The sequence below is a fragment of the Patagioenas fasciata genome, chromosome 3 (assembly GCF_037038585.1).
Source record: "Patagioenas fasciata isolate bPatFas1 chromosome 3, bPatFas1.hap1, whole genome shotgun sequence".
Taxonomy (NCBI): Eukaryota; Metazoa; Chordata; class Aves; order Columbiformes; family Columbidae; genus Patagioenas; species Patagioenas fasciata.
The window spans coordinates 79505123-79523862 of NC_092522.1; the positions used below are offsets into that span (position 1 = coordinate 79505123).

Genomic DNA, 18740 nt, shown 5'->3' on the forward strand with positions numbered 1-18740 from the left:
AATGTCTTTAATAAAATGTTCACAGGGTCATAGGATAGTTTGGGTCGGAAAGGACTTCAGAGAAGATGCTCTTTTTTCACTTTGCAGTACTCCTACTGCAGTACTGTACAGTAGTTACTCCTGGAAAACTAGGTTAGAACTGATCTAATATAACCCTCTCTATTTTTTCTGTCTAAATGAGTATTTACACAGCAAATGTGTTAAATTGGGTATTTTCTCATGCACTGAGTAGTTTTTCTTTTTCCTTGGTGTCTATTTAGCTGCTTCACAGGCAGCGGTTGTGGTTATGTGGCAACAGAAATAGTAAGACCAAGCCATCATAGAAGGTGCATCACCTTGCATTTAATATTGATGCATTTAATTTCTTTCAGGTTTTTTTATCCTTTGTTCTGCTCTTCCTGTGATGATGTGAAGCTTGGGAATCAGTGAAATCCTATTTGTCATGTTTAATAAATATTAAAATTAATATTCTCCATCACAAACTAATCCAGTAATCACTTCCTGCGTATTGCAGCCTACTGTGATCTCTGTTTAAGGCATGTAACAATTTATTTTTTAGTTATTGCAATAATAAATTGTAATTTATCACTTACCCAGCAGTTCATAAATGAAAGACCTCAGTCTGAACTTTTACTGTAAGTAAACCTATACTGTGTATTAGTACGTTTTTTTATTTACTGTATTTTGACAATTAGTGTCTATTTAAATTTCTCTGAAGGCTACATACAATTAGAATTGAGCTTGGGAGTTATGTGGTTGTATAGATAATGCTTAGCTTGCTGTTCATGGACTATTCCTGACTTCATGGGGTTATTGGGAATCCTGACTGTAATATGTGCAATTTCATTTTCAGTCTTTTAAAGAAAAACTTTGCAAGTTCTGCAATTTGAGCACACTAAACTGTGTTTAGCTCTCAGTTGTGCTCATACCCTGTTGGGGGGGGGCTGTGCTTGGTTTTGGTTTTGCATTTGTTTCTCCCTAGTTGTTCATACTTAAAACCAAGGCAAGCTGGTCATTTAGGTTTTGGGCAATGCTTAATTATTTCTGACCTTGATCCCAGCATCATGGAAGAGTGGCACTTGATCTTCAGTTCTTTTTTCAACTTGTGTTGACCCCTCTTACATTATTTCATGTCAATGGCTCTCCAGCTGTTTCTTTATTTTTCCTGCCTCGTGTCCCTTCAGTACCTCTGTTCTAATCATACGTAACTCTTGCTCTCCTTTGTTACTCTTTTAATATCTGGTTTTGCATCCCTTAAAATTGGCTCTACTACTTCTTTGACTAAGCTCAGCATAATTTGTATAAATATTTTTGTAGTTTTTCAAACCTTAGCTGATTACCTAATAAAAATAGATCTAGATCATAAGGGAAGTAGTTAGTCATTGTCACTTCTGCTTCCTTTCTTCCCCCCCCCCCTTCTTTTTTCCCCCCTCCTCCTCCTTGTGGTGTTCCATTGTCTATACTTCACTCTCCTTGAGTTTTCCAATAATATTTTTTACCATTGAATATGAAGATCTAAAATATTAAGATACGTAGGGACCATGTCTGTCTCTCAACTTTCTTCCATTTCCCAGTTTAGATCTCTTGGTTTTCTTCTCTAAGACTAAGATCCTGGTTACTCAAGGAGATCTGGAATAAAATTGTCCAGTGTCCCCCTTTTCATGTACACTCCTGAAATTGTACAGGGATCCTTTCCAGCCAGCAGTCTGAAGTCTGAGTTTTACTTGTCATAGACTGTGCATCATGTAGTTTTGAATCTAAGCTCATGACAGATGTCTTTTTTTATTATAATATAAAACATCCATTCATGAGGACTCTATGGTTAGAATCAGATTATTCTGATTATTCATACTACAGCTTGTAAACTCATTGTCTGATCTTTTTTTTCCTATGCTTATGGATGCCACTTGCACAGACAAAAGTTGATCCTTTAATTGGGTCGTTCTTGTGTGGTAAAGTGGAATTGTCAGCAGTAGTTCTAGTTCTGGAAAATTAGGCGGTCGTTTAAATAACTTGAGTTATTCCTCTTTGTGAGAAGATTTCTTCTATAATGGAGGAACAGACGAACATGAAGCTTGATATTGCCTGTGGTCTCTTTACTGCATAGTTATAGTTTGTATATAAGTAAGGAAGAGAAGATGTAAGACCACGTTGTTGCCTGCAAATGTAGCATAAGGTCATGTATGTGATATGGTAGAACACATTACTTATGGGTGTTCTTCCTGAAACTGCTGAATCACAAAATTATCTGTGCCTGAAGGAGAGGGCACTATGGCTATTTTTGCCTACTGTCTGATAACCTGTCTTACTGAGATTAGGTAGATTAGGCTACCTGCTTACAGCAACAGTGTCGTTTATGACCGGTAAATAAAATTAAGTGTTATCTGTCTGTTGCTGCTAGAGGGATTATGCTGCATTTCCTCATGGTTTTATGCATCTGATGACAGGTGTTCCTGTTGCCAATTAAGGGGCCTGTGTTTCCAGCAGTAGTGATATCAGTTCTGAACTTCAGAGTTTTATCAAATTTGAAAAAAAACATGTGAATAATTCACAGCAATAAAAAAAAAAGTTTAGTAGACGTTTATGAGGTTAATGTAAGAGAACTTCCTAATATTGTAAACAGATCATTTAGAAATGGTGACTCATCTTATAAGAAGGGGCTGAAAACAGTATGATCTTGCATAACTACAGATCAACAACTGCAAGAGGAAACAGTGAGTTCTACAGAATGCTTTGAAGAGGCAAAGGGTTAAAATGATAGAAAACAGAGTTATTCTGGGGGGAGGGAAACACTTCTTTCCTCTTCCACACCAGAAATTTAAGACATTGTGCATAATGCAAAGATAAAAATTGTATAATGCAGAAGGAAAGAGTTTTCTTCCACTGGTATCATGTCTAAACAGTTCTGGATACAATTTTAATTTGCCAGTGCTGTTGAAGTCTTCATAAAACTTGTTTTGATTTTTGTTTCATGCTTCCTTGAAGACTCAAATGGTAAACATTTGGACATAATGACGCAAACAGTAGGCTATCAATCAGTCCCAGTTTTCACAGCATTGTTGTTCATTCAGAAAAGCTGTGTGAACTGACCTCTTTCTGCATCAGTGTCATTAGTTCTTTCAGAAATAAAACAAGGATCAAAAAGACTTCCAGGATTTTTCTCTTAAGACTCGCTGTACTGAATGATTTTGTAAAATTAGGGATCAACTGTTCTCAATTAACTCTCATCTTTTTTTAATGTATATTGTATGAGAGACTACATATTAATTGGTTTTGTTCTCCCTCAGTTTTCCAAGCACTGACTTCCAGTAAATTAGTCAAACAGAAAATTTAATTTATATTAGATTTGCAGTGTAGGCCTCCAATTTTGATGCAAGTGACAAATAAATAGTGCAACAGAAAGAGGTAAATGTATGCAGTGTGGATATCATTGGATTGACATAAGATGTAACTGGGTTTTCTCTGTTTGAGGTCAGAACTAGCTGGACCTGGGGTTTACTGTGGGAGCTGAGAGGAGAGGAGCAGCACAGCACCATGCCAGTCTTGGCTGCTCCAGTGGTGAGCAGGCTTAGGATGCTTTTGCTCCCCGTGTCAGGCTAGTGGAATACATCTGACTGCTTGTGCTCTCGGCAGGATGGTCTCTGCTGGTCAGTGCTGTGCAAGTACAGTGTTGAGATGCTTTTCCAGGCTACCTGAATTTAGGAATACAACTACCCCTCATCAGTTTTAGCCACTTTATTAGCCACACTTTCATCCCAAATGGATATGGCAGTATTGCAAATGGTTGCAGGTCTTGTAGTGTGCAGGCATACTAAAAGAGGACTAAAAGCTCACCAGTGATGTGAATTCTGATCCACTGTCTCCTCTGCTGTGAGATCCGGCAGGGGGACTGGACTAGATGATCTTTTGAGGTCCCTTCCAATCCCTAACATTCTGTGATTCTGTGAGAGTCATCGTGCAGGTTGGACCTGAACTTCAGACCACTGCTTTAAGCCATTCTGCTCTCCGGGTGTCCTTGGCTCAATGGTGCTCTCCATGTTGGAGGAGGTCATAATGTATGTCTCCTTTCTGGTGTGAGTCATTGTTTGTGCCTGTTATCTTTTCCTAACCAGGTCATCTGCTTGGATTGTGCTCCTGCATCTGCCTTTCATCTGTCAGACTTCCAAATTCTTGATTTTATTTTTTTTTTTACACCCACACACACCTATCTGCCCCAGTTGCATTTTTTTAAGTTGAAGTGGAAAGATTTTTTTTTCTGTGTTAAAATTGCATACCTTTTCATTTATTAGTTCTTTTTGATCAAAACGGGTGGAAGTCCAGAGGTTGGCTTGAAATTATAGAATTAATAGTCATGACTACAGAATTAATATAGAATTAATTTGTCCTGACTACACAGAAATGTGCAAATAATCTGAGAGTTAATAGTGTGGCAGCTGTGCTGTTTATATGGCTTCTTGTTAGCCTTCTTTTCTAAACAAGCTCTTTGTATAATCAGAGGGGGCTTCTGTGTGTGCAGAATGTCCTGGCTTACTTGCTTGCAGAAGAAAAAAAACCTGGTGGAGATATGGGGCTGGTTGTGATCTTTCTGCATAGAATTTCTCAGGAAACAGCAAGCACAGCTTGGTTTGAAGGATTGCTCCAGCTCTACCTCAATCGACTCCACAAGGATTACCCGTTTGGTAGCTTGTGAGCCCTCTGCCCCTTTCCTAGCAGCAGACGGATGAAGTGTAATGAGTCCAAATGCTGGGCCTCAGCACCTGAGATGCGGTAATGTCAGGTGCAAGTATAAATTGGGAGAGGAGTGGCTGGTGAACAGCCCTGCAGAAAGGGATCTGGGGGTACTCAATAGGAGTGGGCATGTGCCCTGGCAGCCAGAAGGGCAGCCTGCATCCTGGGGTGCATCAAAGACGGTACGACCAGCTGGCCAAAAGAGGTGATTATCCCACTGTGTTTAGTATGGGTACTGCGTGCAGTTCTGGGCCCCACCATTTCAGAAGGATGTGAAGGTCCTTGAATGCGTCCAGAGGAGGCCAATGAAACTGTTGAAGGGACTGGAAGGCATGGCCTTTAGGAGCAGCTGAGGAAACTGGGTTTGTGTTGTTTGGAGAGGACGAGGCTGAGGGGCAACCTCAGGGTTCTCTGCAGCTTCCTGGGGAGAGGATATGGGGAGGGAGGTGCTGAGCTCTTCTCCCTGGGATGCAGTGACAAGGCACATTGGAATGGCTCAAAGCTGTGTCTGGGGAGGTTTAGACTGGACACTGGGAAGCATTTCTTTCCTAAGAGGGTGGCCAAACACTGGAACAGGCTTCCTAGAGAGGTGGTTGATGCCCCAAGCCTGTCAGTGTTTAAGAGCCATTTGGACAATCCCGTTAACAACATGCTTTAACTTTTGGTCAGCCCTGAATTGGTCAGGCAGTTGAACCAGATGATCATTGTAGGTCCCTTCCAACTGAAATAGTCTAGTCTAGTCTTTCCTGTTCTATCCAGCAACTTTCCTAACATCACGAGAGTAATGTGCTTTTTCTTCATGACTAGGAAATTGTTTCTGGGCATGCACATTCTGAAGGACAGAGTATAGGAAGAGGCAGAGCAAATAGGGAAATAATCCTGTTTCTTGGACAAGAAATTTGTTGAGCTTCAGCTAAAGATGTTCTGTTGGCCACCCAAAAAGTTTTATTAGTATCAGACTCCAGACTATGCTCTTTAAAGTTGTCAGAAGGCCAATGACTTTATACAGGCACAACAAAGTTTTTTAAGTCTGTTATTAACAGCAGTAGTATTAAATGAAGAAAGTAAAACCTTCCATAGAGCAAAATAACTTTTTCAAAATTTAGCTTATTCTGTTTGGAAATCACAAGCGAGCACTTCTGAAGTTCTCTGCAGAGGAGAGGTGAGATTTTTCATCCTAGATCAGTCTGCTTCATGGGCTGCAGTAGAGCTGCAGTTCATTGGAGCATCAGCATCCTAGCCCCAAATCCCTGATGAAATGCTATGGATCTGAAAATCCAGGCAGTCAAGAAAAAAAACTGTGGAAGATTACGAGAAATTGGGCAAGTTTTCTGTCAGTAGTCTACCATGCATATGAGTTTTAAGAGAACTGTTGGAATCAAAGCATCTTGATAAAATGTTTTTTGTTGTGGTGAGTTTTCAGTTTTTAAAGGGATTTTTTTGTTGTTGTTTTTAGGAGTAAACCTCAGGTTCTTTAGACAGAGTGTGGACATTGCAGTTCCCATAGAATGTATCCCTTAGACAAGAGATGAGTGAAGTGAGACAAAAAGGAAGGAGAAATTAGAGGCACAGGGGTGATGAGACTTGCACCTGGTCACACTGAGGTCAGTAGCAGAGTTAAGAATTGGATTTCTTTGAATCCAGATCTAAATTGATCTGTCTCACCCCAAAGAGATCACAGGTGTCACTCGATGTGACTAAGCCATCAAAAACTTCACAGAAAACCAAGCAACAACAACAAAACACCACAACACAGCTTTCTTACAATTGCTCCTATCCTTGTTCACAGAAACAAGTATGAGAGCAACAGATAAAGTACACACTATATAGACTTACAGGATATTTTTTTATGGTTAGTTTCATAGAAAATGTGAGAATGCTCCAATTTGTGTGTGTTTTTTTTTTTTCATTAGGGGTCAACATACTGTTAATGTTCATATGCTGTATAATCACTGCTGCCTTTAGTGCAGTGTACACTGGTGCAAGTGTAACTGGAGATTTTAGGGGTTCTACCAAAGCTTTCAGGTCACCACTATAAACTTCTGCGAGGACTTGCAATGTGAAGTTCTCAACCAGGACACTGCAGTGCACAACCGGATTTAGACATTGTGGTGTTAGTGTCTTTATTTATACTAGTAAACAAAAGAGGGCTAGAATTGTTTGTGCTCTATGACTGTTAGCAGTTTTCTGGCATAATCTTGGTCTAGGCCAATTACTACTCTCCCAGAAAACTTGAGCACTGTTCATGGCTTAACAGCCTGAGGGCTACTCTCAGTCAGCAATATGGAGGGAGAGATAATTTAGCTGAATAGGCATGAGCTGTTTTCTGGCACTTGCCCTGAGGTCCAGAGAGTGGCTTCTAGTCCATTTTATGAGCTCCATCTATACCTTTAAATTAGGTATATGTACTGTGGCTTTACAGGGGGTCAAGAGTGCTTCTCTCTTGCACTCTTGTTCTATTCTGCCTTGGTGTGTATAGGTATAACCTAGTTTTCTCAGGAGATAAACATCTTGCAGGGCTACAAAGAAGAGAACCTGCAAAACTAAAGGACCTACAAAAATAGTTAGGAGAAAAGCAGCAACCTTACCCCTCGTGTAAAGCAGAATAATCTGCTAATAAATGCTATTTACCATGTCCCACTCTTCTCGAAGGATTCAGCAGCACTTGTTAACATTAGTTGTGTCCTTGAATACCTCATGCTAATCAGAGATTTTCGATGACTTCACATTCAGTGGATAAATTGTACTTACTATCTTTTTTGGCAGCTGTGGCAATTTGGAGGACATTTGTAAGAAAACAGAAGTAAAGCTTTTCCTTACGTCAAAGCCAAAGTCTTGTGCAGTGGCTTGGCATGTGCACAGAGGTGCTATGGTCATTGATGATTTGAATGCCTCTTGTGCTCCTTGCCCTTTTTCCTGGTGGTATCACCACCACACTCATTGTGGCAAAACATAGCCAGTGTTTATGCTTTGAGAGACTTCACTAAGTCCAGTATCTTAATGAAAACTGTTACTCACTGGCAATTTAAGCAAGAAAGCCACATGTATGGACCAGATACACAAATAGGTGCCATTCTGCCACTTATGATGTTGGCATTGGTATCCTCAGATGGAAGAGTGGTCGTAGAGCCAGCTCTCTTTAAAATTGCAAACAAATGCAGCAAAATTAGCTGTAACTCATTTCAGAGCTACATGCCTGCAGTTAATGATTCCTAGTACCATTTAGTACCGTTGCTAACTAATTAATGATACTAACTTTGCGAATTCTGCTTGCAGATGCTGTATGTCCATGTTCTGAGTTTTATGGATCTACTTTTCTGCTTTAAAGTGGAAAAATACTTCCTGAACTCATTAAAAAATACTTAAGTTAGTAGACAAACTCCTTAAAACTAAAGATTATATGACAATCTATCAGCTTTGAAGATTCCTTCGTATTTTGGAATGGAAAAATGAAAATAAAGTTTGGATGAAAATTCACTTCCAATCTTAACTCTGAACAGATAGTTGTTTTGTGGACTTTTTTAAAGTTACTTCCACTATTCCATTACTCCTTTATCCATTCTTCCTAGAATTTTTCAATACTAAATTCTTAAATTTTATTGTGGTAGAGATCTCTAAATACTTTAATCTACTAACTATTCAAAGGAACTTACAGTATGTGTGCAGAAACACATATTTCATGTGTGCAAACTGTATTGCCTACTCATTAAAGAATTTATTTTTCATTGAGTAAGGGCCCAGAAGAAGGTAATGTAAGTATTTTAGCAAGGGTTTGTATTTCTCTGATAAACAGCACTGCCCTTCTGTTTGTGATCATAGGATGAAAGCTCTCTAAGCTTGTATATGTACATTTTTACTGCTACATCATGTAGTGTGCTCTTAAGATTGAGATCTCATTCCCCAGGAAGCATTTCTGTCTGAGATTAATTGCCCTTTTAAAATCGGTGTTTGATGTATTCCTTTGGCTATATCCTGACTCACTTTAACCCTCTTTGACCTGACCCCACTGACTATTACCGCCATGGCTGAAGCAGAAATCCTTCAGCTTGATGTATGTGGTACGGACTTGAGCCTGTGGTTTTTCACAGAGATGGATTCAATTAACTGAGTTTTTGCTGATCAGCTCAGCAGAGGTTGAAGAATTTGTCAGACATGGAACAAAACTGTCTGTGCTTTGGGGGTTAATTGAATAGCTCATCTCCATTTACATGTTTAGTTTGCTCATGGAGTTTGCTTTGTTAAATATCACAATAATATTGGCTGGAAATAGCATTTTAAAAAGGCAGAACCAGTTTATTTTTTTCCAGTTAAACAGAGAAAGATACAAAACTTGAAATAGCAACCATTAAGCCTTTGACCTGTATATATTGCTTATCACTTTTCAGGCAAATGTTTTTAAATTGTAGTTAAATCAAATTCAGAAGTGGACATTCAGACATATGAAACTGGACAGATAAACTAACGATTAGCGTTGTCGATGGATGAGAACAAGTAAACTTGCTGGTCTTTTCTGTTTTGACAATGGTTTTGCAGCAACAGTAAGCTGTCTTGGTTTTGCCTTGCTAGGAATAGTTCATCATTTGATTAGCTGAAAAGCTTGTTATAAAAGATGGACGGCCATTAGAATCAAAAAATATTTGCAGGCATGATGTGAATTATAGTAACTTGAAAATGAAGTAAAGTAGAGGTTGAAAGTTCAAGAATGCCATTAAAAAACTTTAACAGTGTATGAATGTGCAAATGCATAGGGAATATGTAATAGGATTGTGTAGAGAATTTGCTATTTAATTGTTTGGCATAACAGTACTTTGAAAACAATATAAAAGTTCTCAGAAACTATTAGTAACGAGAGGTCTTTTACAGCAAATTTATTTGCTTTATACCAATCTTCATAGAGAAAAACCTTTATCAAATGTTTTTATTTTTTTCAAGAACCGTATTGATTACATTTAGCTCCCTAGCTGTATACAGAGGTAGCCTTAATTTCTAAAAGTCTGCTTTATACAGTTTAGAGAGAAAGGAAACCTCAGTTCTAATGAAGGACCTGGTTCATGAAAGGGTTAACTTATTGTAAATCAAGATGCCTGCTGTTTAAGAAAAGCTACACAACTCTTAAAAGTGATTTAGCTCTCTCTCAACAATGGCAAACTGCATCATGGAGAGTTGGGCTCAATTTGTCATGCATTCTAGAGCTTACCTTTTAATGCACACTTTGCCTGGTCCTTGTATACAAAAGTGCATTGTCTGCTTGCTTGTTACGTGGAACAGCAGCATGATTTGCATTGAACTTTGCTGCTTGGTTCACATGTGTGTAGCCAAACTTAAAGGTATTGCAGAAAATCGTTTTATAAGCTTCAGTTGCTAACCCCGGTCTTTCGTAAGCTAACACAGGCTTATTGTCAGTTCAGAGCTGAGGCGAAGGCAGTGATGCTGAGGAAGAAGGGTATAAGAATATTGCCTGGGAGTTTCACCTTATAAAATTTCTTTTTTCTTCCTGCCTGAAGCTACGTGTCTGATGGGAAGCATCTCAGGCTTGATGCCTGTAAGGTAGTCTTAAGCCTTTTAACTGTTAAAATGTTAGATGTTTAAGAAAAACATTTTAGGGTTCTGTCATTAATTAGTTTGGGACCTATTACGACAACCTCATTAAAAATATTCTATTGTATGTAAGAATAACAATAAAATTAAATTTAAAAAATAAGTTTAAGTAAAGCTCTCATTTCCATACTCTGCTTTTCCATTGAGCTGCATGAACTCTTTTACAGAAGGAAAAAAATACCCTTGATTGTCTCAGATGCCATTACTGTCAGTATCAACTGTTTTAAACTGCATGGAGAATTGTTAAAAATAGGCTGCTCAGGCAACCTGGACTTGCTGGTGTTTGAGGCCAAATTTGCTTTTTCTTAAAACTTTTTCAGTGGAATAGGAAAAAGTTTTCTAGTTTGTTTACATATCTTCTGGCAACTATGAGATTAGAAATGTAACCCGACTTCTCATAAACTTCTCCAAAGTGTAATAAACTTTCACTCGTGGTGATGAGTTTAATCTGCATTTTTTGTTATGTTTCAGAAATGTCGCTATCTAACCTGAGCATAGACTTGAGGAAGAAGATACCAGGAAATAATGAGAGAGAAAAAATTGCATGGAGAAGAAAAGGATGAGTAGGAGTGATGCCAAGTATTTTATTTGATCTCAGATTTAATGATACTTAATGTAGATTATAATGTTGCGTATTAGTCTACTTCCATTTTGAGGATAGAAAAAGCTCAGGCTCTACTGGAATATAATCCAGGGAAGCTAATAATACTAAGAACTGTGACAGAGAAACTTTTCTCCTCTCCTTAAGTCACAAATGTCTAAATGCAGGTAGGAGATCTTTATGCCACAAAAAGGTCATGTTGAGATCAAACAACTGGCCTGTGTTAAAAACATGTAAAGTAGTACAGCAGTAATTAAAGCCAAATCAGTGAATATGGACTTTATGACAGTGTCACAATGGAGGAATACTTGAGATCTTGCCTGAAGTTATGCTTTGGTACTCAAGTACTCTGCAAGAACAGACTTCACTGGGGTTAATTTAGGTGTAGTTCTGTCATGGAATTTTTGACTAAGAAGCAGTAGCTCTTATGAAAGGCTCTGGTAAGATGGCATCAAGGAGCTGTAAGGTTGAAATTAAGACATGTAATATGAATGACAAAACACTCCAGGATGGAGTGATGCTTAGGTTTTGAACCATTTATTTTGGAGAAGAATTTTTTTTAAAATCAAAATAATGACTTATCTTCAAGGGGTCATTCAGTAAACATGTTAAAATTAGCATTTCTCTAAAAAGATAATTTTAAGCAAAATACAAAGTTGTGGATTTTATTTACTGTTAGTTGTCTTCAAGCCCAGGAACTTGCCATAGTTAAAATCTGTCTGGGATGTTTGCGTGGATATCAATACGCAGAGCTGAGAACATACATCTAAGAACACTATGACCTTCAGTTTGAGCAATTGAACTCATGTTACTACCAACGGTTAAAAGGAGACACATTCCCGTGTTGTTGGCAGTTAACCAGATCTACCTGTTTGTATATTTATATTTGGCAGTTATGTTATATCAAGGAACTGAGGTTCTTATTCCCCAAACCACATCTTGGGTTTAGAAAAATCTGTATTCCAGATACAGAATAATTTTGAGGAACATGATGACTTGTTTTGACTGGTGTATTGACTCTGTATTTCCATGTGCAAGTTCTTTACCTGAAATCAGCATCAGTGGCTTTCCCCGGGCTGGCAGGTTACGTGGGCAGGAATTAAAAGTCAATCCTGTGCTTTCTTGTCACGTATCAGCCTCTAAAATCTTGAGGTCAGAGGAACCTTTTGTTGTGATTAGCCTATTTTGTGCTCTTGGTCAAAGGGTACTGAACAGCAGATCTTGCTGATTGTGATCCAATATATCAGAAGGGAATAAGGATTTGGGTAGTTTATTTGTGATTGAAGTCAGGTGAAAACTATGTTAAGATTGCTATGGAAAATAAGTCACTTCCAGCAATGGAGCTTGCTACTGTGATTAACCGGGTCCTTTTTGCAATAGGGTGGAATTCACAGAAAAGTAAGCAAAGCGTGGGCTGAAATAGTGTGAAGCTTCTGAAAACACATACTAAGAATTTATTCCTATTTGTAAAAATTTAACTAAAAAAAAAACCCTTGCTCAGTAGAATGTGTAGTAACCTTAGACCTTGAAGCTATCATTTCTTAAATATAAAATATTTTGTGTCAGTACAGAGAACTCAAATGTTCACTGTCTGAAGTACTTGTGCCGAGTTCCTTCAAAGAGCAAGTGATCATTTGACCAAAAGATGTGACAAAGCTCAATTTTTATTGTATGCACTTCCCATAACATTCCGTAGGTGTTGAGCACCTGTTAGTACTCAACTGAGTAGGCCAAATTTGTTTAAAACACAGGTTTGTTTTTCTATTTGAGATCTTTATATTGAGGTCATCATTACTGTGGAATCTGAACATCTCACCATATTTCTGTACTTCAGTCACTATTACACATAGACATGCCAGAAACTGATTGCAGAAATGTTCCAGTTAGATTCGAGTTTATGAATGGAAAAGCCTGAAATGTTTTAACTTCTTTTTTAAAGATAATTAAGAAAAGCAAAGTATTAATATTTGGTTTATAGATGAGTTGAATTTGTTCTGTAGCAAAGCCTGTTCACTGAGCAAAGAAATATTTTGCTATCTACTAAAAAACATGGTATCTGGTTAAAGTAAATATTATAAAAGTGATGTGAAAATGTTCATAAATACCCCTTACCTTACTTTTTTTGAAGTTTATGGATATTTTGTGAGCCCATGTGGGGGTTTTTTTTGTAGCACACGCAATGAAAATATTATGAAGCTTGTTTTGTTTTAAATGGTACCCAATCATTGTCAATGTTAATGTCAGACACTGGAACTGGTTTCCGTTTTGAACAGGTTGCTGTTGAAGAGCTAGATGCTGTTCATCGGTTTCAGTGCTAGCAGCAGAAAGATCCCTGTATCAAATTGAACCGTTACTGACAATACTGAGTTTTGGGGTTTTTAGAGATGTTACCCAATTGAAAGTGCAAAAAGTGAAGTATATGACTCAAGTGCTTGTTTGTTTAGATTCTGCTGCTGGTGCAGGAGTCACTGGACTTCAGAGCATGAGGCTTGTCTGGGGCTGTCTCATCTCTGTGTATCCTACAATATCCAACCTGAGGTACTTAGAGAGGGGAGGGATGACTTCAGCCACCATCCACTTCTTTATTATCAGCTGTGGTTGTGGATTAGAACACAGTCTTTGAATGTGCTTGCTAATATAGGGTGGTCTTTTGTAAATAATTGCACATAGTTTCATATGTGATCCTCTGTGCTAGACTACAAGTCTAGTTTTCAAGAAGGAAATGTTCACCTTTGCTTGCCTGGGATTTGGTCCCACTAAGCTTTGGCTTTAGGCTTTAAAAATTTGAATGGGTGATATCTGTCAGTAATGAACTTGGTGGTTGCATCTACATGGGAAGCACATTACTGAGAGCACCATAACTGTAAGTAATTTCCTAAGAGGTCCTAAGGAGGTAAATGAAAATCTTCCTGGTGAAGATGGTGGTGGGTTTCTTCGGATTGAGAGCTGTCCCAGGCACCAGCTGCCGAGCACGCTCGGTGAAGGAGCGCTGGGGCTGCTCCTCAGTACAGGTGCCCAAAGGCCTGTTCTGCCCAGTAACCTGAGGAGCAGGAGAGGTGGGAAGGAAAGCAGTAGCACCACTGCCACAGAAGGAGAACTCTCTTCCTTGTAACGCTGACCCAGGATGAGCTTTTCTACAGCGTGGTACAACCTACTGTCAGGAATTCTTTTAGTATCATCTAATCCAGAACATATGATGCATTCTGAAGATAAAGAAGCAAATGTTTGTGGCCCACTTCACAGCTGAAAAAGCTGGAAAACTACTTGGGTTACATTATTCATAAAGCTGCTACAGCATGACACTTCCTTTGGTTATATTTACTCCTTACGCTTTTTAGTCTGCTTGTCCAATATAGTCCTTGACCTTGTATTGTGCAAGAAGTGCATTATGGGCTCCTAGTTTGGAGCACTGGGTTCTATTTAGCTTTTTGGGTTTTAAAGCCAGTCTCCTAAGTGGCGCAGCCTTGAGTAAGCAGCTGTGGTTTCTGCACTGGCCGTTTTGATGACTACAGGCAGGTTCTGGGACCTGCTGTGCAGAGCTTTTGCATACGGAGGATTCTAGTTGAAGTACTCCAGGGACATTTTTTCCAAATCCTGAATATCTTGTATTGTCTATTAGTGAAAGAATTTAAGCCAGCTAAATTACCCTGACAGGTGATAGCTGGAGGCTGCAAATCGGAACAGAGGTATTTCATCCCACTAAAGAATTTTAAGTGGTGCATCACAGTTGTAGCCTGGCTAGAGAAGCTAATCTCGTGTAGGTAAAAGGGAGTATCTAGCAGCAAGGTTGGTGAGCATTGTGGTGCTAATCTGAGTGAAAAATGGCTGAAATACTATTTTTGCCAGAAGTAGTGCATTCTCACTGTTCTGCTCTTAAGTACTTGAATCTGTTTACAGTGTGCTACCATGACATTGCACATCTTCCTACCTTCTCTGAACACTACAGATTTCTCTGTTCTTTGTTCTTTGTCAGTCACTCACTGATTCTCGAACATTGAGGGTTTTTAGAAGTAGTTTGGGCTTAGCAACAGCAAATATTTTAGTAGTGAGGGCATTCTGCTTAAAGAATGGAGAATGGACTCAAGCAGCCTCAGGCTGAGAAGGGTTTTGAGCCACCACCTCAAGGAGTCTGCTGAGTTGCAACAGCTACTCTCTCTTGCTTCCTTCCAGCAGATGTCTATCTGCAAAAGAGAGCCCTTTCTCAATACTTTCTTTGGCAGGATCAAGGTGGTTTCCTGATCAGGAGCACTGAGGTACCTTAATAGATGATAGAGAACTAGACCTCTTCTTCCACCCTTCACTTGAGAGCTGCCTGTTCCTTTCCATTTTCTGTACAGAGTTGGAAAACTTCTGACTTGATGTGGTACAATTTATTAGCCTGGGTCAGGTACTTGAAGTGTTGCAGCCTTTGAGTTAGTGTCTAATTAAATCATCTGAAATGTCTCAAAAATATCTTGGTACACAATACGTAAGCATAGTTACCTGCCTTCTGAATTTGGAATATTGTTAAGTTTTACCAAGAAGCTTTGTAATCCGTGCATATCACTTGTGGCTAGTGACTTTCAGAGGTGACAGTGCATTTTTATATTCATGGATTTCCATAAGGAATGCAAAGAAAAATCATTTAATCTTGGGACAACCACTCTGATAGGAGATGACTTAATTGGTTTTGAGGCTTTTTTCTCTAAATACTGAAACAGTATTTATTATTTGTGCATCATTTCAGTAATATAAAAATACTCTGATTTTAAGTAGTTACTGTGATCACACATTATAAAAATTTCCTACAAAACATGTACTGCTGTGCTTTTATTTTTCTTATATTTCCACTTCATCTTTTTCCTGAGATTAGTTTGCAGCAAAGTAAACCATTTTTAGTTGGTATGATAGCTAACATGTAACTCGATTCTATCAGTATTTTAAAAGGAAAAAAAAAAAAGTAAGATGACTGGAAAATTTGCATTACTTGGTTTTGAGGAAATCCTGTTTTAAAATTATATTACTGAATATTGTAAAATGGGTATTGACAGTAATTATGTTATCAGGTCTGAACCTCCTGCACTACAGATGAGCTGAGTTATTTACCCTAATTTTTATATGCCTGGTCCCATGACTTAGAACAGCATTAATCTTTGCAATTGAGTCAGTTAAATCTTACACCGCTCATTTCAGTATATGCTGTGTTTAGCAACTTGTGCACTTTTATAGAGGCATTTTGTCAGTATAAAAAGACTTTTTGTTATCACAGAATATGGCGTGGGGAAGAAGAGAACAGCACGTGGTGTGTCAAGATGCATACAAAATAATCCACAGTTCTTCAGACTTATGAACAGCAACAGAAGGAAAAAATGATGTAAATCTATTATATCTACAAACCAGGTGGATGAAGCTTTCATGATAGCTAGCAAATCATCCAGAACCCAAATCACAGTGGTAATGGTGGATACGAATTAAGCTGTTGAGAAAGCAAAAATATTTTCCAGTAATTTTTTTAGTGTATTTGCTGTTGAAAAAGTTTTGCTACATAAAGCTGAGGAGCAGTCTATAGGAGAGACACTCTGTATGTGATTCAAAAAGGGGAAGTTGCTGAAAACATGAAAGTTGAGGAAAGTTTGGGTAAATGTGACTTAAGTGAGAGTTTATGATTCCTAGTAACAAAAGGAGGGAAGAATGCTAAAGTAAAAACAATGGATTTTGTGAAAGAAGGCCACCATAAATACAGAATTGGTAGATAAGATCTCTTTAGTCAAGCCTCAAGGGGAAAAGGAGTTAAGGAGAAGTGATGCTTTGTCAGAGATAATACTAAAGCACAAACAATGCTAATGCAGAGATTTAGACTTTAAACTGTAAATTCTTCACTGACCTCTGAGACTTTTTCACTTTGCTGAGGAACAAAATAAAAGATTTGTGTGAGAAAAGGACAGAGCTGGGTAGGGAGCAGGGAATGGGGACGGCCAGATCAACTGCATTTCATTTTTAAGCAAGAGGCATCAAGTTAGTACACACATGCACATGCATCCAAAAATGTTCTGTCACACATTAAAAGCTGTGTCAAGGAAAGTGTTTATAATTTATAAGCCTTTCCTCCAGTTACAAGAAGACGACACTGAAGTTCTAAAGCTTTTAATCTATTTTTTTGTGCAAGCTTTTGCTAAAAAGACAGCTATGCATAGGTGGCTAGCAGAGTACTGATGTCTCTGCCATCTGTCTGTGTATGCATATTATTTTTTTCTGAAAATTAAGTAATATTGTAGAATGTAAATAAATGTCACCAGCTCTGTGGCCAGTTCATGGAATACCATAGACAAATTTTAATTTGAAAGGGTTAAATACATCTGTTTGGGAGTTATTTTAATATTAAATATATTTAGATGTTCCCTAACTTCTCAGTGCAAAAATTCGGGTTCTGAGATCTTTTCTTTTGGAGTTTATACCTTTGACAATCTGACTGGCAGTGTTTTGGCCCAATTAATACCTGCTCTGGTTGGAAATACTGGATTATTTTTTAATTATGTGCTTCATTCTTCAGACCTGTCTGCAATAAAACCAGAAACCAGCAATTGTTCATGCTTCGTTTAGTGTGATAATGTGTGTACTATGCCATTTAGAAAATCAAGCTTGATGTGTTTAATCAAGAATTTGTACAGAATATGATGCCATATGTAGATTGCATGTAACTAATGTGTAATGCTTTATTTTAGGCAAACATACCTGTCTGCTTCTGCAGGCAGAATTATCAGTAGCATAAAGTCAGCAGCGCATTCAAGGCTGATTGTTCCTTGTCTAATTCAGCCTGTGCTGGCACAGATACCTGGTTACAATACAAACTTCTTCAGGCAGCTGCCAAGTCATTTTGGTTACTGAAAAAATAATATTTTAAAATCTATATTATAAAATAGGAATTATGCTACAATTGGGGTAGCTGAATGAAAGAGCCAGTCATGGTACCTTCACTTGTAGATTCTGGTCTTCTTCCACATGGCTCTTGGGCAGCACCGTGGTTCCTTCTGTAATACAGACAGTTGAGGCTGGGGGTGAGGGGAAATGCCAGTTTGACAAGGCAGGGATATTTTTGAGCACTGAATGTGGATTTCACTGTGGTAGGTCCATCTGAGAATGCCAGAGTATAGTATAATAACTGTGAAAGGTCACTGCCTTCCTTTTTTTTTTTTTTTTTTCTTCCCCTAACCATTATTTGAAGCATGTTTCAGATGTTCTTCTCATCTCAAGGCTCTGAAATATATATATATTTTTTTAAGTTCATTTCATGACAGTTATGTCAGTTGCTTTAGCTGGTTCCCATCATTTGAATCAAAGGATCAAAGCACTTGCATCCTCTGGGACAAGTATAAATAAAAAGAATTGAAATATTCTTAGAAAATATTCTTGTCATACTGGGAATCGTTTGCTAACTTAGATTTTTCCAAGACACGAAATGAAGTGAGAAAAATCTGGTGCCAACTCAGCCTTCTGAGTAACTCTGAAATATTGCTAGGAACTTAAGTGAATTATTCTTAGCAAAACAAAATTACTTCAGGAATATTACATGTATTACATTAATGACATGTTACGTGTAGTTCAGCTCTTTCAGGAGATCACAGTATTAGGAATGCAACTTTATTAGCATGTTTTAGGAAGTTCAACATCTTAAGCATGATCTGTGCAAAATTCATATGTATTATAGCCAGGCGAGATGGATATGCATTAACTGTGTTGACATCAAGCTGTGATTACTGTAGGAAAAAAACTTGCAACTAATAAAGAAGAGTGACACTTTCATTAAGTTTTGGTTTTTAACCCTGCTTTTTCTTGG

General features: G+C 38.2%; 1 protein-coding gene across 4 annotated transcripts in view; it reads left to right on the forward strand.

Moving 5' to 3' along the window:
* ATG5 (autophagy related 5) overlaps window positions 1-18740 on the forward strand; it is a 78406-nt gene that overhangs the window by 57098 nt on the left and 2568 nt on the right. The window contains exon 8 of one of the 4 annotated variants that reach the window (XM_071806677.1): window positions 16176-16306. The exons of 2 other annotated variants lie outside the window; for them this stretch is intronic. In XM_071806677.1, coding sequence (XP_071662778.1) covers window positions 16176-16279 — 104 coding nt within the window. In that variant the 3' untranslated portion in view covers window positions 16280-16306. Of the gene's footprint in view, window positions 1-10797; window positions 10906-16175; window positions 16307-18740 lie in introns of those variants that run through there. One more of the 4 variants, XM_071806678.1, reaches the window with a different exon arrangement.